This window comes from Mercenaria mercenaria, chromosome 4 (genome assembly GCF_021730395.1).
Source record: "Mercenaria mercenaria strain notata chromosome 4, MADL_Memer_1, whole genome shotgun sequence".
NCBI classification, from domain to species: domain Eukaryota; kingdom Metazoa; phylum Mollusca; class Bivalvia; order Venerida; family Veneridae; genus Mercenaria; species Mercenaria mercenaria.
The window spans coordinates 74,379,024-74,402,192 of record NC_069364.1 but is presented as its reverse complement, the minus strand read 5'-3'; the positions used below and the strand labels follow the sequence as shown (position 1 = coordinate 74,402,192).

The 23,169-nt window shown below is 32.9% G+C and overlaps 1 protein-coding gene across 1 annotated transcript in view; it reads left to right on the top strand.

Annotated features, from left to right (window-relative positions):
- The first annotated feature begins 5,888 nt into the window (after positions 1 to 5,888).
- LOC123552147 (natural killer cells antigen CD94-like) overlaps positions 5,889 to 23,169 on the top strand; it is a 71,782-nt gene continuing 54,501 nt past the window's right edge. The window contains exon 1 of the mRNA XM_053541692.1: positions 5,889 to 6,080. Within this exon, the coding sequence (XP_053397667.1) occupies positions 6,011 to 6,080 (70 nt within the window). The 5' untranslated portion in view covers positions 5,889 to 6,010. The remainder of the gene's footprint in view (positions 6,081 to 23,169) is intronic.

Sequence of the window (23,169 nt, the reverse complement as noted above, 5' to 3'; positions counted from 1 at the left end):
TTTTTCAATTATTTCTAGGTTTCCAAATCAACTCATTACGTATACAAACAGATAATTATCATCTTAAAATTGTATTTTTCATTTTTGCATTTTTCTTAGTTTTAATTAAAGTTTTTATTAAACAAATTCAGTAACTTTTTTCTGATTAGGTGACATCCTCGAAATCAAACAAGTGTATTAGTATCGTCTTGATCACCAAGTTCAACCTATGTTTTATAATGTCAGTTGCACAATAACTACATAATAATTTGCACTCAGCTCACTAGAAACAGAAACTTCGGTAACAAGAAGCTACGTCTCTAATAAATTTATAATATTATAAATACCATTTAAGTATATATCTATTTAAAGAAAAACTCCTTTGAATATAGAATGAATGAAAAACACTATTTTCAAAAGTAAGAAACAAGTTTTACGCCTGTTTTGGGTGTAGATCTAGTCTTGAAAATGATAGCGGGCGGTTAAAAACCCATCACAACCTAGTGACCTAAATTTTTCTCTTCCAATCGTTCTGATAGTGATATTACAGGTATAATACAGCTATACTACAAGATGACAGGTGTACAGTTTAAGCTCTCCCTGAATTAATGTGTTTTCACAATTTCATCTGCAAGTTTATGTTTTCAATCGCTTTTCAGGATAGTTTTAGAAACATAAGTAAATAAATGTCTCATTGTGTTGAAACAAAATGTGGTGTAAACTCAACTTAGTACATCAAATACTGTGCGTATTGCTACTTTTATTCACAAAAATATGTTTAGACATTACAAGGAGACACGTTGTTTCGGCGTAATATATACCACTGTCAATTTCTTACTAGATACTTATTTTTCACAGACAGATTTTTCATGCAAATCATGTATAATCACCGTCATAGAAATACATAAGAATACATTGTGCGTCTTTAAAAGTAAGAATAAAGGAGGTTTCTTAGGAAGATATAGTAAATAACATATCTATTTTTACGTATGTTTCCTTATTGTTGAGAGGCCTTTTTGTCACACATAAAAAGCGTATGTGTATTGAAATCCAAACATTCGGTTAAACAACAGGGCAATCAGCGGCGTCTATACATTTGATATCAGAGACCGTATTTCACAAATACACGGCAAATAATTAGGTTACCTTTATTTTTTTCCGGCCACAGGCCGGTATTGATGTCATCTTTACTACCTGTTTATATGTGTGGTGAAGGTCATTCAACAACTGATTAAAACCGTAAATTTTGATTGGTGGGTTTCTACAGGTTTCCGAATAGAATAGATAATATTCTTGAGGGGTGTGTACGTGCCCTGAGCTGTATTGTTAGACAGTATAATCCGTTGCAATGGTCCCTAGGAAATAGCTTGTAAAACGTCATACACATAAATAGGGTAGTGAAACTGCAGCAGAGGTCGACTCCGACACACTGATACAGAGTGACCTCCCGTAAACGATTTACAGTAGTCAACTCGTCCCCATTTTGGTCATTTCGTATCCCCGCCCCCACTTTTCGGCCTCTCCATTTTAGTCTTATTTTTTTTTCAAAGTTTCATAGATTATGATTAATATAATTTTGATGTAAAATATGTGTTCTGTAAATATGTTCTACATAAAAAACTTAAAAAAAACACCATTTTGTTTTGCTTTAAAAATACAAGATCGTATGTAAAAGTTCAGAGTGCTTGCACGTTTCATAGTTTAAAGTTTGCATTGACTAATATTTCTAAAGATACTTCTTGTTTATAGCATATCCATACCAATAAAATTTTGCAAAGTTGTCTATGGCTGCAAAATAAAAATATTTATGTAAAGTTTCATTATTCTTCGTGCGCTTCTGAAAATGACGGAACAAAAATCATTTTATATTTAAAGCCTATTTTATGTTTAACTGTCAATGATTACGGACTCGGTGCAGTGTTTCACTAAATCTCCACATTTATATTCACAGTATCTGTATTTAACTTCCTTCTTTTCCATAACTCAAGTAAGATTGATTATTGGTTTACTGTTAACGTTTTCTGTTTTGTATTTCAGTGTTCTATTCATGAGCCATAAAGGAATTTTTCTACACTTTGTTTGACATACCATAACAACTTTGCAGTAACATACGATAATATTACTGTCCTTTCTTTGTAATACATAAAAAAATGAATAAGGAAAATTAAAACTATTATGCGTTGCTAATGAGGCTTCATTCTTTCGTTTCTTTTTTTTCTATTGAAAAATATTTGTATCATATAATATATTTAGGCGTTAATGTTAAACATTTCCTCTTCAATATCGAGTAAAATACGCTTTTATTATTTTATTTAATCATTAAGGAAAGCTTGAAATACTTTTGGATATAAGATGCTTCATAGTAAGATGCAAACCCGAAGCTCATTTCTATCGCTACTAAAAGATATATGCAATGCAAATTTAAATTTCTGACTTCTTTAATAATTACTGAATGGCAAATAAATCTGAGAGGTGACCAGTTTATATTTACAAACAAACGTATATGTTCAATGATGCCATTTGAACAAAGTAATCATACTGCAACGCACAGACGAAGACGAGAAAGTTGATAGGTTTTGTCAGCAAGTATTGATCTCGCACTCAAGAAATACAAAATATATATTTGTTAATTGACATTATGTCGCTGGACAGATAGCTATGAGGACAAAGCTTTCGGCTGCCAATTTCGGGGTTGTGATTCGCGTGCTATGTCAGAGCGTAGTGTATATATTTTTAAACGTTATCTGAAAAATTGCTACACATTGTGGCTTTTTATAGTTCGTTTACTGAGTGTAATACACTAACATTCAATATTCTTCTGTGCACATATCAGTGAAAAGTTGTACATAATGTCGACTTCTTTAAAACATCTTAGATCTAAAGCAAAATTACTTGCCACCAGCGTTTCAAAGTTTATTTGGGATAATCCTGAACCGACGAAAAATGACAAGAGAAAGTATGAAATAAATACAACAAAAGATGATAAGCTCTAAAAGTATAACAAACACTAAATTTGAAATCGCTAAATTACACTGAATTCAAAAAGATGGCCTAAAAAGAATTCGAACCCTTTGGTAACGTGCGTGGAAGTCAGAGAGCTTAAAATTGCAGCACCATGTCATTAGTAATTTACAGACAAATATTGCGTCTTGGTCCAGTTTCTTCAATTTGTCTTTAAGATTGATTATACATAATCGAGGATCTCAATAGTGCACTTCTTAAGCCTCACTTCAAGATTACCCATAATCTATGTCAATAGCGATGCGTACAGAAATTTTGGAATAAATTCCTCATTAGTTATGAATTCGATTTTTGTAGTTTTACGAGTTAGATGTATGGGCAGCTGTGGTATATTTACAGAACATTTAACTCTTCTGGAAAGAGAACAAGCACATTTTTGTGTACTAATTATCTTAAAAGGTTAAAATTGTAATAAAACAGTTTCTATATAGCACTCAGAGTTCAAGGTATTTCATTTAGTGAACATTAGAGTCTCATTACCCTGAAACGATTCTCCATCCTCAGCAATAGCTTCAGAAGTGGAGGATCTTCAAATGCTGATGATCATTGTTACCTTTTCTGACATAGCACAAAGCCTATTCATATATGTTCCATCTAGCAAGGACATAGCCTCATTGGACACAACAACTATTGCGTTTTTTATACTTAAAAAAAGAGGTTAAACGTTCCGTACGAAACTGCTTATTTGGCTGGCCGCTAAACTGACTTTTGACATAAGACGAACAATTAAGACGAGGTGTTCCCGTAGTAGATCGTTTTTATTTAGAAAAAATCCTGAAATCAACCAATACTATTTCTACTGTCCGTAACACAGTTTTATGACGAATGTACGGAAATCATCTAAAATAAATGATGTATCTAAGCCCATTCCCATTCATATCAATGGTTTGTCTTTAGAAGGCCTAGCACTATGCTCTTTAATTTGTAATCTATTTTCGCGGATACAGCTACGAAACTACATGTATCTAAAAGATATTGTAAGGCTACAAACAGTACAATGTAAAAATTTATATTAGACAGATAGATTTCAGTGTATTCAATTATAAGGTGAACACTTTTCATAATTTTGCTGCAGTTAGCTAAAATGAATAAAATATTAAGGGAACAAATATAAACATATTTTGCATCTGTGACATTTTCTTTCGTACGAACTAAAATATCAGTTTTCAGAGCCTTTAAAATCTTAGCTGGGGTATACATGCTTAAATGCTGTTTAGTACTTACACACTGGTATATAAAGTATTGTTGTACGTTTTTTCCCATTATAGATTGGTACCAACATAAATTGATCATTTGTGTTTCTGCTGACAACCTAGTTTGTTTTGTTATTAATTTTTAATTTTTAAGTATTTTGACGTAACAAACAAGGTGGTGGATTCAAGGTATATCTTGGTGTCCTCTATCTGGGATCAATCTTTATTTTGTATTGTTATTGTTCCTTCTCAAGAGAAGGAACACTTATGGTGAACATGTCACACTTGACTGAGCATGTAATGGATACAAGGGTATCGTCAAAGGAATCCGATTTCCCGTAGGGCGCCGCCATCTTGGACTCATGCATATTCATTACAGATAGCCTCTAGCCCAATATGTGTTTACGCATAATCAATCTTTATTACAGTCTTTAAAAAGTGCAATACAACTACGTCAAATAACAGAACAAGAAGACACAATAATTAAGTTTAAATCATGTAACTCTTCGATTAAATATATCATAGTAAAGAATCGAGATTAATGAAATGAATATGCATCATCTAAAAATAGACTCCCGCCAAAACAATTAAGTAATAAAATTTGTCCCTGGTCACGTGATTCATTTAGATTCTAACGTCATTTCTTTTGCGTACTTTTTTACTTCCTGATTTTTTTTCGAATCGTAAACGCAGGTATGAAATTTCTTTGTGTTAAGTGTGCGGGTACTCGCTGGTGTAGTCGCGTGATGAAAATATCCGGAAGTGAAATACAGACTGCAAGACAAATGCTTCCAATAGCATAATATGTACTGCACTTGCTTATATTAAAAAAAAACAGCTTTGGGTTATGATAAAACTGTTAATACTTAGATTAGTTCTTAAATAGATCTAATTAAGTTTGCACAAAAAATGACAAATCATATTTGTCTCATTGCATTATCAAACATTTGTAACATTATGCTAAAACAATATCCCTTAAAAAGAATATTGTATATGTGCTAGAAGGAACCTTTTGGTAAGCTAAATCTTGTTAATTTTTAATGTTCAAATATTTTGACGTAACAAACAAGGTGGTGGATTCAAAGTATATCTTGGTGTCCTCTTTCTGGGTTCAATCTTTGTTTTGTATTGTCATTAATTTTTAATGTTCAACTATTTTGACGTAACAAATAACGTGGTGGATTCAAGGTATATCTTGGTGTCCTCTTTCTGGAATCAATCTTTGTTTTGTATTGTCATTAATTTTTAATGTTCAAATATTTTGACGTAACAAACAATGTGGTGGATTCAAGGTATATCTTGGTGTCCTCTTTCTGGGATCAATCTTTATTTTGTATTGTTATTAATTTTTAATGTTCAAATATTTTGACGTAACAAACAAGGTGGTGGATTCAAAGTATATTTTGGTGTCCTCTTTCTGGGTTCAATCTTTGTTTTGTATTGTCATTAATTTTTAATGTTCAACTATTTTGACGTAACAAACAATGTGATGGATTCAAGGTATATCTTGGTGTCCTCTTTCTGGGTCCAATCTTCATTTTGTATTGTTATTAACTTATAACCTCTGTTCATTGAGCGATTCATATTCAGAATTTTGCATTTGTGACTCGTATTTAGCAGTTAGTATGGCACAACGGCCTTCCATATAATGCACTTGACTTTTTACATTGATCGTTATAGTTAGTACAATGAGGTAAATGTAATCGGACACTATTCATACTCGTACTGCGGTATTTTAAATTTGAAAAAGCTACAATGAGACTATATACTTCATGATTGATCAAGAAGCTCGGTATGGACTACAATTTTAAGAAAGCATGACGATTATGATTCATGGAGTTATATTATTTTTTTCTTTCTTTTTGTTTGGAATTAACGCACAAACAAGTAAGTTATATAATTTGTTAAGTTTTCAGTGCGGTAGGCCTTGGGATAAAGGGATATAGAAATTTCGTCAAATTAACATAATATTCACAATCTTCTAACATTCAAAAAGTCATGCTAATTATGAAATTTGTTTCAAGTCCATTCAAGTACAAGAATATTCAGAATTTGTGTCACTGAACATGTTATGAACACGTTATTACATTACATGATTATGTATAATTGGTTTTTGAAAAATAAATCATCATTATGCTAATGTATTGTTAAAGTAGATTTCACCATGTTATCGATTTTTCTCTATTTCATTTTTAAAGGGACAAGCCCATACATTTATGTGAAAACATAATTTCTCTACAAAATCCATAAAATGTGTGTGGTCTGAAAGTAATTATTGGTACAAACTTATTGACATACGAATTTTACGTATTTTGTTTTGGGTTCAACGCCGGTTTTCAAAGCAAACAACTAAACAAACAAACAAACAAACAAATGAACATGCTGAACAATTTCAACCAAACTGTGAGCGGGTAGCTTTAAGTAACTTGAGACATGTACAACAAAACATTTGGTTATTGAGAATAATTGCACTATATAATTGACGCCGCGTTCCCATGATAAAATTTACATTTGAAGTAATGAATAGAAGATTATATGGACCAATTTTATGGTCTATATACGTTTATATACTGATTGTTTGACTATGACTACAGTAGATAGGGTAAATGCAGTCGCATAAGGAATGTCTACCATTGTCATCTTTTCACATTTGCACTTATTGTTATTATTTATTATTTTACCAGATTTATTTCACAGTTATATGTACTTATGAGAGATCAAGTGAACTTCTCATGAGGGTAGATAGAAAATGCTAAGATTTATTCAAGAAGATAAAATCATGTCTAGCCAGTATTCTTTGACTGCCACTCTGAAAACATATGGTAGAATGATTCCTGGACTGTATTCAAGATTGCGGCAAAAATGGTGCCCATAGCAAAACTCCTATGCCTATATAGCAAACAGCGTGACGATGTAATCAGATAACAATTATTGTTTACGATATGAAATCATCCGTTGCAAAATAAATTGACAACCATTATAAAAAAATACCATTTTGTGTGTTATTAAGGATGTAGGATCGTTTAGATTTTATAGGTTTTTTTCTACACCCACTATTTAAGCATTTCTGAAATTTTGTAAACTCGAAAAAATGGCGGTATTTTATAAAACATGTAATATCCAACTTAATTCTATAGAGATTTAAGATCTCACAGGTTACAATAAAAACAATGTGATAACATTGTTATATAAGCATAAATGTCACTAACAAATCACTCTGACATAATTACACCATCCACTCACTTTATCTTCAATGGAAGAGAAAGCGGTTTTTAATCTTAAAAATTAATATGTCGTTAAAATTGAAAAAAGGAATATTTTGCAGCTTTATTTACATAAAAATGGAAAGGATGTTGGGATTATCATGCATCTAAGAGATTTATCAAAAAAATATATCAGAAACTTGATGAATGTCAATTAACACTAATTAGCTCAAATTAAGTGATATCTTTAATGAATAAATATTAGGTATGATTTCTTTTGACAAAGCACAAATATTATCAACGGCTTCCCAGGCTATCATTTACTCACAGGTTGCCATTTGTTCAAAATTTGATTTTCTTTTCCTCACGCCGAAGGCTTTACGTTTTCCGGTTAAACGACGTTACGCCATCAATTTTATTAAACGTGCAGACCTACCATAAAAGCATTTTAGGACAGATTTTACGTCATTGGAATGAAATAAAGCCATTACATAAATTTGATAATACACTTAGTCTAGTTTATCAAAACATTTTGGATGTGTCGTCGTTTAAGTAGTGGAGATGTTGGTCGCATTTACTAGGTTAAACGCGTAGAATTAAATTGTTAAAATGCCCGGCAGAGCCTCATACATTTTTAACTCGCTAAATAAATTCAGTATAAAAAGACACTCATGTAATATCATCTATGTAACTCTTGAAATAGTAATACTAACTGTCTCAAATTTTCAGACTTGAAAGATAAAAGAACGTCCTTCATTAATGATAATTTCGCTATCCATTATTTTTCCTCTATCTTTTTGGCCATAAAAGAGGTTTTCCTTAAAGGAACGGCCAAAGTTATAACGCAAAAATATACGTTCTGAAATACCTTGAAAGAACTAATAGAGTATGTCCATATTAATTCAATACAGCCTATTTCCACGGTGATACATCGTACAGCGGATATAGCTAGTTATTGAGCTGTAAATAATGGCGTGTTTTGAAAATCTGCATTACCACTGGTAAGATTTAACATTATTTCAACACCTTTAAGATAAAAATTATGGAAACGGCGAATTTTATCAAAAGTGGAATGATTCATAAGCCCGAAAATGCGTTCATATAGCTGGTAACGTACACAAGGGAGTTTATAAATAGGTTGATGTTCCGTTTGCTCACTGTCGAACCTTTATTTTTTTGCATATCTTAGTAAAGTAGATCGGTAATAGACGATTCATCGAAATTCTGAATCGGCAATTGTCTTTAATTTTCTGTTGAGTATTCATACGAAAAATCCTGGATAGCTGACTGTAACAGTTTCTTTGAATTACCCAAATGAATTTTGACACGAGTGTACGGGGTAAAGACATTTGCAGTACGGGGTATAGACCATTTTCAGAAATATCCTGTACGGTGTATAGACGAAGAAAATTGAGATGGACTGAAGGTTTCATTCAGTATGATTACTTAAAGTTAAAGCTGTTAATAGAACATTTAACCATACACTTTCTTGATATTTTTTGTCACACTTTTAGACCATTAATTGCACCTCATGTGGTTGGTTAAAGTAGGACAGGTGCTATGTTTCTGAAAAGTGTATGTCAGTTCAAAACAATATCTAAACCAAACTTGTTAAATGAATTAACAATGCTGAGAAATATAGAAATCATGTTGTTTGCCCAATCAATCTTAGAGTCTAAAATTTTGTAGGTGTTGCAACAGATCATTGCCAGTATATTTCCATGTTATCTTTAAATAATGTCAACAATGCTATACATATGTGGAGCCAAAACACGAAGCTTAAAAATATAATGGAACATTATTTTTTGAAGCCTCATTTCATTTCTTAAGTATTATTGATATGCTTTTCTTCTTTTTTTATTAATAGTCATGTATGTATCTCTGCATAAAATTGTGATACATTATTCAATGATTTGTCGAAAGATGCATGCATGCATTTAGGGGTCTTTCTAATAAAAGTACTTACATTTTTTTAGTATTTACATTCATATCTATTCTGCTGCATTCATTATGAAAAATAGATCATATGAAAATAAAAATGTTTTAAATATCCTGAGAAAAAAAAATCAAAAAAAAAAATCTCATTCATCTTTGACTTGTAAAATCCTTACCCGAGAGGATATCAATATATGAACGACCTCCATATTTTCTCAAGGCTACAAGGGGTATAAACAGTTAAGATATTATTAGTTATTATAATACTTATATATTTATGCTCTGGCTTTTTTAAGTTGACGTTCCGAGATTAAGTCGAACGACCTTTTTGCAAGGCCCATATGTTTATATATATGGTTAAATATACAGAAAAGTGTCTGTCAGTATCAGTTACATTCTATAGAAAATGTATTATAGATTTTGTCTTTAATATCACAGATTCAGAAAAAAAGCTTCCACAGGACTTAATGCATTCTGTATCATTTGTAATGAAAGCATATAGAAAATAAACATTTTAGTATGTTACGTTGGTAATCATGACGCTTTCAAAAATCAAACTACATATACATGGCTTTGCATTTCTGATAATTTGAATAATTTATGAAACAATTAAACAGTGGTAGACTAAATGAATGTTTACAAATAATTTATTACAGACTCAGAAAAGATAAGAAAACCCTTGTCACAGGACATAATTACGGTGGTATGTTTAGGACATATGTTATTTTTTTAGGATTAAATTATCTTGAGCGATCAACATCTTATCTCGTGCGCACGACATCTTATCTCGTGCGCACGACATCTTATCTTGAGCGATCAACATCTTATCTCGAGCGATCAACATATTATCTTGAGCGATCAACATCTTATTTCGAGCGATCAACATATTATCTTGAGCGATCAACATCTTATCTCGAGCGATCAACATATTATCTTGAGCGATCAACATCTTATCTTGTGCGATCAGCATCTTATCTCGAGCGCACGACATCTTATTTATATATATTAAGGCCCTTTGTGTGTGCATTTAGGTCATCAGTAAAACATACGGACAAGTTATTAATTAGGGTCCCGCCAATTCCGCTATTATTTAAACTTCCCACAAGTACATGTACAAGTTTATCACATCAATTGGGAAAGCAATGCATATAATTGGTCATCCTATCTTCAAAATCAAATGAACATAACCAATGATGCATACTGCATATTAGAACAGCAACAAATTTCAGTTCGACTGATAAATTCGCGCAGAAAAGTTGCATGTATGAATTAAGGGAAAACAAGGAAAATCGTTTAATATAAGAGCGAAGTATGGAAGCCCTGGAGGGACAATTGATTTCCGTACTTCCCACTTCTGACTTCTAACTTTTGCACTTCTCACTTCCAACTTCTTGACTTCCTACTTCCTACTTCTAACTTCCGCACTTCTGACTTCTAACTTCCTGACTTTCTACTTCCAACTTCCTGACTTTCGACTTCTGATTTCAAACTTCCACACTTCTTACTTCCGACTTCTTGACTTCTTACTTCCTTCTTCTGACTTCCGCACTTCTGACTTCTAACTTCCGCACTTCTAACCTCCAGACTTTCGACTTCTGATTTCCAACTTCCACACTTCCGACTTTTTGACTTCTTACTTCCCTCTTCTAACTTCCGCACTTCTGACTTCTAACTTCCGCACTTCAGACTTCTAACTTCCTGCCTTTCGACTTCTGATTTCCAACTTCCACACTTCTTACTTCCGACTTCTTGACTTCTTACTTCCCTCTTCTAACTATCGCACTTCTGACTTCTAACTTCTAACTTCCACACTTCTGACTTCTAACTTCCTGACTTCCGACTTCCAACTTCCGCAATTCTGACTGCCAACTTTCCTTTTTTGGAAGTCGGAAGTAAGAAGTGTGGAAGTTGGAAGTCGGAAGTATGAAGTCAGGAAGCTGGAAGTCAGAAGTGCGGAAGTTAGAAGTCAAAAGTGCGAAAGTTAGAAGAAGGAAGTAAGAAGTCAAAAGTCGGAAATGAGAAGTGTGGAATCTGGAAATCAGAAGTCGAAAGTCGGGAAGTTGGAAGTCAGAAGTGCGGAAGTTAGAAGTCAAAAGTGTGAAGTTAGAAGTAGGAAGTAGGAAGTCAAGAAGTTGGAAGTGAGAAGTGCAAAAGTTAGAAGTCAGAAGTGGGAAGTACGGAAATCAATTGTCCCTCCAGGGCTTCCATAGCGAAGCCTACATACTATTTTTTTTGTCAAGGACTTAAATTTATTTCTTTGCATCATCACTGATTTTTTGCTGCCTTTTTTTATCAGTTTCCGTATTTAAATGTCTAACCCTGCAAACATGTGAAACAGTTATAAGTATAATCTAAATAAAAACAAAAACGGTGGCAGCCGTTTCTTTTTACTAATGATCTTAATTCACACAAAAGTCCTTAATAGATATTGATAAGATGACCGAGAAAAGATGCTGATCGCTCGAGATAATATGTTGATCGCTCAAGATAATATGTTGATCGCTCGAAATAAGATGTTGATCGCTCAAGATAATATGTTGATCGCTCAAGATAAGATGTTGATCGCTCAAGATAAGATGTCGTGCGCACGAGATAAGATGTCGATCACTCAAGATAATATGTTGATCGCTCGAGATAAGATGTTAATCGCTCAAGATAATATGTTGATCGCTCAAGATAATATGTTGATCGCTCGAGATAAGATGTTGATCGCTCAAGATAAGATGTCGTGCGCACGAAATAAGATGTTGATCGCTCAAGATAATATGTTGATCGCCAGAGATAATATGTTGATCGCTCAAGATAATATGTTGATCGCTCAAGATAATATGTTGATCGCTCGAGATAAGATGTTGATCGCTCAAGATAAGATGTCGTGCGCACGAGATAAGATGTTGATCGCTCAAGATAAGATGTCGTGCGCACGAAATAAGATGTTGATCGCTCAAGATAATTTGTTGATCGCTTGAGATAAGACGTTGATCGCTCAAGATAAGATGTCGTGCGCACGAGATAAGATGTTGATCGCTCAAGATAATTTAATCCTAAAAAAATAATTGCATGTCCTAAACATACCACCGTACATAATGCATTCTTTAGCATTTTAATACTATTTATTGCATTGAAAGCATACAAAAATAACTATTTTGGTCTGTTACGTTTATAATCATGATTTGTTGTGATGCTCTGAAACTAAAGATTAGAATGAAAACTGCCTAGATAGGTTAGTTCAAGGTCAACTAATTTCAGTTAGCGACACAGTCCATTCATAGTCTGATCATAAACTTAAGAATTTGTGTAACAATTAAACAGTGGTAGACTAAATATGTTTACAAATTTCAAACATGTTTTAGATAAAGATCAATAAATTTTCGCATAAAAAGAACTATTTCTGCAATAGCAGTCTGCTCCGTGCACATGTTACCATGCTCCTCTTGTTTCAAGTAATCGACAGGGTAATATCTTATACAAACATTGTTAGAGAAACATTATCTTAATGCTGATGAAATATGTAAGACTAAGTGTAAGTAAACATTAATATGTGCCGTTCCATGAGAAAAGCTGAATTAGTGATATCGTCACGTCTCTTGCTACTTTCGATGATTAACTTAAAGTAGTTCTGCCCGTTTGGATCGATTTTTTCTAAAATGTTGAATTCAGTTAACCTCTGATTTTCAAAACTTCAGAATATACTTGGAAAATTAAGCATATAAAAAGGATATGGTCATGTGCTTGAGTATTTGCTAAACTGATTTGAAAATTTTGGACCTCACGCAAATTTTCATAATGGCAATCCAAGGAAAAATGATATCTTACATATCTTTTGCGAATAGAAATTTTACTTCAGTGTAGATGTTAATGAAACTTCTCACAGTTGCAAATAATCATATAGCCTACAATGTGATGGAAAAAATGTTTAGGTCCGTATGCTTATTTTGAGATATTTGACATTTCACTCTAATTTTAAGACATTATTTCCTAATTATTTTACGTCTCAGATGTTTTTATATCGGATAGTAACAGAATCACTGTGTTGCATTTACTCACAGGTTGCCATTTATTCAAAATTTGATTTTCTTTTCCTCACGCTTTACGTTTTCCGGTTAAACGACGTTACGCCATCATTTTTATTAAACGTGCAGACCTACCATAAAAGCATTTTAGAACAGATTTTACGTCATTGGAATGAAATAAAGTCATTACATAAATTTGATAATACACTTAGTCTAGTTTATCAAAACATTTTGGATGTGTCGTCGTTTAAGTAGTGGAGATGCTGGCCGCATTTTCTAGGTTAAGGTATTAGGACCGTAATAGGGTACCTCCTTTTTGAAGAGTATTCAATTCCTACAATAAACCTACTTTGACTGCAATTCTCAGGGGGGCGTAGGTTCAAGCCCCACTGGGACCAAAATAGTTTTTCTTTATTTTCCTTTTTTCTAGTAAGTTTTTACTTCTTTCAAGACTTGTTATTGATTTATTGTACAAAAGTGGAAAAAATCATTTGATAAGCGATTTCTTGCTGTTCAAAGTAAATTTACCTCTGTAACAGAAGGGGTAGAGTTAGACATCTTTAGAAATACAGAGTTACATGCGGTAAAAGTTCTCTATTTTGCCTTCATTCTTTAGATTACATATTGTGGAAGAAATATAGGTAGGTTTTACTTCTGCCCCAAAGTTATTTTTTAATGCAGTGAGCACAATTCAAAACAGACCCGCAGGATTCGACCTTATTTTTCAATGTTGGAGTTAGAATTCTGTCTCATTAAATCCGTTTACTTGAGGCACGCTAGAAAAAAATGACATTGGTAGTTTTATTTTAAGTTTTATAATTGTTTACAAAAAGTTTTATGTTTCTTTCATAAAATATAATGGTGTAATGAACTCTCTGCAAATGTTTTATAGGACAGACGTAAAACCTAACTAAATTTCTTCCACAATATACAATCTAAGAGTGAAAGCAAAACAGAGAACTTTCACCGTATGTAACTCAATATCTTTAAAGATGTGTAACTCTACCCTTTCTGTTTAAGAAGTAAATTCACTTTGAACACCAAGAAATCGCTTATCAAATTTATCTTTTTCTATTTTTGTACAAGAAATCAATAATAAGTATTGAAAGAAGTAAAAACATACTAGAAGAAAGGAAAATAAGAAAACGAAATGGCCCCAGTAGGGCTTGAACCTACCCCCCCCCCCCCCCCCACACTCTCCGCTCGCCCCCCACCCAAGAATTACAGTAAAAGTAAATTTATGGTAGGAATTAAATACTCTTCAAACAGGAGGTTCTTTATTAGTGATCTAATACCTTAAGGTAATATGCGCGACCTAACGATTTTCAACCGACTGCTATAAAATTTTGCCAAATTAAATGTGACGATATTTCCGATTGACTGGTATTTTCCAGTTTTCTGTTATTTTCCATTTTGCAGCTGACCACTAACGTCATGTTTGTTTTTTCAGCAGAGCACAAAATGACGTACTTTACAGTTTTTTAATAAGCGTTTATATATACAACAAAACTATTTTCACGTTTGTATTGAAATTATCTCTCCAGGGATATATAATTTGTCAAGTTTATTTTGACGTGACATCGGCGGCAAACGATACATGAGCAAAAGCACGTAAAACTAACGTCGAGCTTCACCCAAAACTTTGCGCAAAACGCTCAAATTAAAAAAAACCTGCCAGATAGTTTTTTTTAAAAAATTCAATTCCTATCGAATCCGTTAAAGATAAAGGCGGTGTGGGGTGTCACCGTTTTAGACTTCGCTGTTTACCGCGGCGTTTCTACTCTATAGTGAATCAGGATGAAGTTACCAATGAAAACTTAGTGTTCACAAGTTTAAAACCTTAAAAGAACAGTTTACTGGTCACTTTGACGTAAATGAGATCAATAATGTGATCTCTAACATGGATCATATTGTACACGATAAAAATTATAGTAATACTGTTATTAATAATTTAACAGAATCAGTTTCAAATATTATTGTTAATGCTGCAAAAAATGTAATTTTATTCAGCAAAAGAAGGTTTACCAGAAGAATAAGTCTTCGAATTCTCATAAACCATGGTTTGATAGTTGTTGTAAAAATATGAGACGTGATTATTATAATAGTAGAAATATTTATAGACGATCTAAATCAGATGTGAATAAGAATAATATGTTAGCAATGAGTAAGCAGTATAAAAAAGAAATCAACAAGAAATTTAAGTCGTTTAATGATCAAGTAGTTAAAAAACTCAGAAGTCTTAAGAATTCTGATCCTAAAAGTTATTGGAGTATGTTAAATAGATATTCGGGTGAGAAAAAATCTATCGTACACAAAATTTCTAGTGAAGTATTTTATGAAAATGTGGATTTGGATAATATACCTGAATATAATGAGATGCTTAACTCTCCTTTTTCTGAACCTGAAGTTGAAAAGGCAATCAAATCGCTAAAGAAAATAACAAGTCATCTTCTATTTTTGATAATATTTTGAATGAATACCTTAAAAATCTTCATCCACTCATGTTACCAGTGCTTTGTAAACTGTTCAATGTTATATTAGACTCTGGTATTTTTTCCAGATGTTTGGAGTAAGGGTATTATTTTACCGTTGTATAAAAACAAAGGCGATGTTAACGACCCAGATAATTATAGGGGAATTACAATACTAAGTTGCTTTGGTAAATTATTTACATCTCTATTGAACATTAGATTAAATTCTTTTCTAGAGACTAATAACTTATTATGTGAAGAACAGGCAGGTTTCAGAAAGCATTATAGTACTGTTGACCATATATTTTCTTTGAAATTTTTAATTGATATGTATCTTGCTAGTAATAAGAAACTGTTCTGTGCTTTTGTGGATTATCGTAAGGCGTTCGATTCAGTCAACCGCACTGCTTTATGGCGTAAGATTTTAAATCATAATGTTGATGGAAAATGTTTCAAAATTATTTTTAATATGTATGAAAAAGCTAAGTCATGTGTAAAGTCAAATTGTACTTTGTCTGATTTTTTTGCTAGTCAGACTGGTGTTAGACAAGGTGAAAATTTATCGCCTGTACTGTTTTCATTATTTTTAAATGATTTGAATGATTTTATGTCCAGTAAATACACAGGTTTGCAACTTTTGTCTGAAAATGTTAACCAGATGTTAAGTGATAATGATGTAGAGGTTTTTCTCAGACTATTTTTATTATTGTATGCTGATGATACAGTTATTCTAGCAGAAAGTGCTCTTGATCTCCAGACAGCTTTGAATGCTATGTCAGAATATTGTAATTTATGGGGCCTTAAAGTCAATGCTTCGAAAACTAAAGTAGTGATGTTTTGGAAAAATAAGAGGGGTATCCGTAACCTTCCTGTCTTTCGTTTTGAAGAAAACGTTTTAGATATTGTCGGCCATTTTTCTTATTTGGGTGTTATTTTTTTCTTTTAATGGGAAATCTAGTAAAACCAAAACCTATCTGACTGACCAAGCCCGCAAAGCCATGATGTGCACTTGGCACTTGCCTATTGATATGCAATTACAATTATTTGACACCATGGTCGCACCTATTCTTTTATATAGCTCGGAAGTATGGGGAATTGAAAACGTTGATATTATTGATAAATTTCAATTGAAATATCTTAAATATGTCTTGAATCTGAAGCAAAGCACACCTAACTGTATTTATATGGCGAATTTGGTATTACACCACTTTTTAATCGTATCAAAAGTAGAGTTTTAAATTATTTGTGTAAGCTTGTGAATCCCAAGGAAGATAAAATTTGCAATATCATATATAGAACATCACTTTTTTTGCATGAAAGATTAAATATTAAATTTAGTTGGATCTCCTTTGTCCGAGATAATTTGAATAATCTGGGTATGTCCAATTATTGGTTCGAACAAAAAAACTCCATTGTTTAACTCATTTAAAAGGATTGTTAACTCCAGGCTTAACGACCAATTTGTGCAAAACTGGAATAGTATTGTTAATAATTCAAGTAAATGTTTGAATTACAGAATGTATAAACAAGAATTTGTATTTGAAAAATATTTCAAACTTCTGCCAAATGATCTTGCTGTTACACTATGTAAATTTAGGTGCATGAATCATAGATTACCTATAGAAAAAGGAAGATTTTACAATATTGCTAGAGAACAAAGAATCTGTCAGTTATGTGATAATAACCTGTTAGGCGATGAATTTCATTATGATCTCTTAATTGTACATTCTTTAATAATGTTAGAAAAAATATATTGATGACTACTACTTTAAACGTCCTAATGCTTTTAAATTCTCCAAACTTATGAATTGCGAAGATAGAACGACTTAACTTAAATTGGCAGTGTTTTGTGAAAACATAATGTCTTGTTTTAAATAATTTGCTAGTTTTGAGGTGATGGGCCCGTAATTAAACTTGGTAATAACCGGGTGTTTGCTTGTTCTTCTTTGGGTGCAGAATATTTAGTGAGTTTATAGTTTGCCAATTGTGTTTCCGGGCATACTACCTTAACAACATTTCTCATCCTCAACTTTACTTAAATTGGCAGTTTTTTCCGTAAAATATGATGTCTAGTCTTAGATAATTTGCTAGTGTTGGGGTGATGGATCCGAAATCAAACTGGGTAACAACCGAGTGTTTGCTTATTTTTCTCGGGTTTGTAGATTATTTAGAGGGTTTATAGTTTACCAATTGTGATTCCGGGTCCAGTTCCTTAATAAAATATCTCATCCTCCTTGTACACAGTTCACAATAATTACATCTTGTTTCATATGCCATGCTGTATGTTACATTGTTTTTAATGTTTATGTCAGATGCCCATAAGGGCCTTGACTTTTGAATAAACTTGAAACTAAACTAAAGTTGAAACCTACCCCCCAGTTAAAATAACGACGTTATGCTTATTTCGTCAATTTCCATTAGTTTAAAATAAGTTTTTGTTTCTGTTGGTCGAGATAAATGAGATATATTTTATTTCATTTGATACAAGCTACGTGGCTATGTTAGTGATGCAGTATCCTGGCAGCAACAAATAAACGCCACATCTGAAGATCTCAAAAGGTTGAACCCTATCATGTTTTGCTTTTGCTAAACAAATGGCTGTTGAAATATAAAAAAATTGGCATCTCTCTCATCTACTTTTTTTCCTTTTATATTATGCATATATTTTACAGTAATTTTTTACATCATATCTATGATTCAAAACTCAGATATATGACTTAAAGCTAGGATAAAAGGAAGTAAGAAATATTTCAAAATCACTGGCGCCAGAACATAAAGAAAATGCCTCTGTACATTTATACCTTACCCCTAGGTATTCTATAAGAACCATGGTAATGAACGGGAAAATATACCTACCCGTTTCAATTGCGCATTTTTATACCTAAAACTCGCAGTTCGGTAAATGTGCACTATTGATATTGAATAAGAGATAATTTATCTTTAATTGTGCACCGGTCACATTTTTTCATTATTTCGTACTGAGGAAGAATAACAACGCGTAGGTTATACAGTTATTGTATAGTTTAACAACAAAAAAACTCGTTTAACTTCCCACTAATGAAGTTCCGTGCTTACTCAAAGACATTAAATTATGCAATATTGATGGGGACGGAGAGCGAAATGGGGACTGGGTGGGGAGGGGGGGGGGGGGGGGCGCGGAATCCGAAGGGGAAAGCCGAACAAGGACGAACATACAAGGGAGCGCCATGTACCCTAAAAACATTCGCACCACAACGTAAACCACAACACCACAGATTCTCATGTACCAAAGATAAACACACAACTACGATAAACTTTACAACCCCCCCAAAAAAAACATTCTGTTTGGCTGATGTAAAAATGTATGTCATCATCGTACGCTTATATGTATATATGCAGTATAAATGTGCAATATGAATTAAGTAAACAGTACAGATTTATACAAATGTATGACTTTAAATTCGAAATCATGTATAAGATGAATTCCATTCATCATTTCGAGTTTTATTGTAAAAATCTGAATATCTTGCATTCTGTTTTTGTTTGTTTACATTTCGCCTAACATGTGCACATGCACTGTTGTGACCTCTAGACCGGATGTTCATTACGGAAATTCACGCAAGTTTTTTCTGTAACGTGTACGAAAGCATTAAATGTGTGGAGTATCTCTGCAATATTAAATATTGAGACAAAGTCACTGGTACATGATGTAAGATAAATTACTTCTTGTTCAAAATGCTGGGTACCCATTCACCGAACTGCGCGTTTTAAGTGAGAAATGTACGATTGAAATGCGATTGAAATGGGTTAGTGCACTTTCCCGTTCATGACCATGGTTCTTATAGAATACCTTGGGGTAGGGTATAACATGTACAAGGACATTTTCTTTCTGTTCTGGTACCAGTGTTCAAACTATGCCATTAAGTACTTCACTATCAATAATGTAGTTATTTAGAAATATAACAAAGCAAAACTGATAGCCTTATACATTCAGTATCATTACAATGTCACGTTTCTGCTGCTATTTTATATCTTCCAAAATATCACATATGTTGTATACCTTTTAAATGGATAGGTCACCTTAAATGTTTCGAGCCGTAAGGATAAAGAAATGAACAATAGTGTGTTTTTCTATTCAAAGATATACCGTAGATAAAAGTCATATACAAGCATACTTCCTTATGACGACATGTCACTGCATATACTTAGCAAGATAGTGTTTCATTTATAATTGTCAAAATAGTTAGGAGGTATGATGCACGGAAAGTCAATATCCTGCATGTTCCTGCATAAAGATAACTAATTATTAACACAAAAACAAAACATTCTGTGATGAAATGCTCTTCGCATAAATAAAACGGTTTTAGGAAAAAGAAAAAAAAAATCATTATTTTTTTTTCTCGATAGCTTAATATATCCGAGAAGTTTTGCTTCCTATGGAACATCGGAGCTGCCACATGTTTGATGATATTTAATGCGTTGTCAATATAGCAGTTCATTAAATACAAGGAGTATTCAATAAATACGTAGCATAATCGTAACAGCTATGTGCAACTTTGTATAACTGGAACCATTAAACACAACATTATGTCCGCTATCAAATAGTATGAGTTACAAAGTACACAGTAATGGTCAAAATACCGCGCTCACTTCGACGTCTTCGATGTGAAATTATCAATAGCTGTTAACAAATTGGTATACATATCTGCGATAGGTAATACCTCCTTAACTCCGTGAATATATTGTATAATCCCCCTCCCCCCCCCAAACGTAATTATGACTGCAAAATTGGTATAATTAAAGCAGATAAAGTGTTTCAACATGATATTTGTTTAAAGTGTCATCAGTTATGGAATAAATATAAGTATTTTTCACGAACCTTGTAGCTATGCCATTTTGTCAAAATGTGATGGGAACTTGTTAAAATAGCGTCATATAATGTCAAACCTTTGCGCAATTAAGTAAAAATGTAATGTTGCTTTGGATAAATAGTGTCTTCACATGTTAACCTTTAGCCTGCTTGAGGGAAAAATGTAATTTAGCTTTTGAGACTAGTACAGTCCAAGATCTGCCACCTGCCTGCATGCCCTTGCAGGTTGACAATGGTCTGCATATTCGCTATTCAGTCAGTAAATTTAAAGTGTACGGATCTCTGAATAATACTAGGTACTGCACAAACTGAATGATGGACCAGTTCATTTTAGAAAATTAACAGGGTAAAGATGATATTGCTATGTTATTAGGTCAATATGACGTGTAAACTTATTGAAGTAGTGTGTGTGTGTTCGGGTTTAACGTCTTTTCAACAATTTTTCAGTCATATAAACGACGGTGTAGCAGTGAGCACAATGCCCAACTTCATTGTGCTGCCTCACTGGAATATCACGCCGTAGACACGTGGCATGATATCCCACCAAGTCACATTATACTGACACCGGGCTGACCAGTCCTTGCACTATCTTCCTAATGCTGAGCGCCAAGCGAGGAAGCTACTAGTACCATTTTTTACGTCTTTGGTATAACGCGGCCGGGGATCGAACCTACGATCTCCCGCGCTCGAAGCGGACGTTCTACCACTCGGCTACCGAGGCGGTTATTGAAGTAGTATCTTATCATGTCTAAAAGCTATGTTAATATGTTAGAGTGTGGTGGGACCACATTATTTTAAAGTGTGGTGTAACTTGTCCAAACAGTGTTTTATTCTGTAAACTAGCTATGTTATTACGCCAAAGCGTGATGTTAGCTCGTCAAATCAGTGTCTCTTTATGTTCAATTACTATGCTACTGTATCAAGTGTCAAGCTTATAAACATAATTAGACACTATTTGGGCAAGTCAAGACCTCTCTTCTCCTTGATAACACAGGTTTTCATCATAATAAGACATCTCTTAACAGGTTAACACCTCCTGTCAGTCATGATGATATAGCTAGCTGGCATAATAAGACTATCTGGACAAGGCATCACTACACTTTAATAAAACAACATACTAGCTGTTTGTCGTTAAAAGATACTGTTGTTACAAATTAAAACCAATTAGACTTGGTATGCCTTGTTAACATAGTGTTACAATCGCTGTCTTAGTTAACACCACTACTTTCACATAAAACAGTTTACAATAACGTTTAGAACAAATTAAGATACAACATGTAGGGTTAGCATAATAAGACATTAAATAGGCAAGTTCAAATAACATTCTGGCACATATTTAACCTATTTACATCAGATAACAGTATTTCATTAATTGAAAGACTTATTTTTCTGTAATTACATAGCGGGTTATCAACATAACACATTAAATTGACAGCACAATATGTTATGTACAACATAAGACAGTTGCGACGTTCCATATCCATATATGTTTCTCGCGTTTAGAAAGGGCAAGTAACTGAACAGAACCGATTTTGGCAATCTATTCGTAGTTACCCTTAGGACTAATGTAGCCTTGAAAACGCAGACTAATCACATTAATATTTCTTTTTAATGTGAAAACACTAATCTTGTTTCCTGTTTATTATTCTTTACTATAGCGGGCCTTTCAAATGCTTTACCTGTGATGAGGAGGTAATATCTGAAAAAACATTCAATTTATTCCATAATGATTAAGTTGCAATTTTACACTATATATTACCTAATTCCTAATATGACATGTTTTCCACGAAATTAGACAATAACAAGAACTGTTACTATATCCAGATTACGGGATCTTTAACCTGATGATGATCGTATGACACGGATCTAGATAATTTTAACCGTGTTTCCATCGTATTAATTGAAGGTTAGGCGGTAACATAAGACTAGATGTGAATAGGTGCAGTTGATGCGTAGCTGTAACAATAATAATTTAATCTATATTAGATTCAGACATTCCCGGCTTTGTTGTTAAATGAAAATATATGTCAAGTGTGTAACGGTTAACATCCAATTTATTTCTTCGTTAGAAAGAGAAATAAGATACATTTCTGTTTTATATAGATAATTTTTTTGCAGCCAGTTATTACCTGATGGTGGTAAGTAATTCTGCCTTTGTGGTTTATGCAGACTAAGATCAGACTGATCTGCAATGTTTGCTATCCATTCAGGAAGTTGTCAGAGATCACCTTTTCGTATAATATGTATTGTTCAAATTGAATGATAGACGATATGGTAAATATTGAATGTATTGCCGCAATTTGGTATGCATAGATTTTTTATACAATGTTACGATCGAATAGATTTAAACAATTATGTAAGTCTGTGATTTCTTTAAAAGCGAATTCGTGTATAAAACATTAGCATTCTTATCATTTGTAATGTATTGAATTCTAATAAAAGAATATAAAGATCAACAATTTTCCCCACAAAAAGCATGATATAATATTTTGTAATCTGTGATCC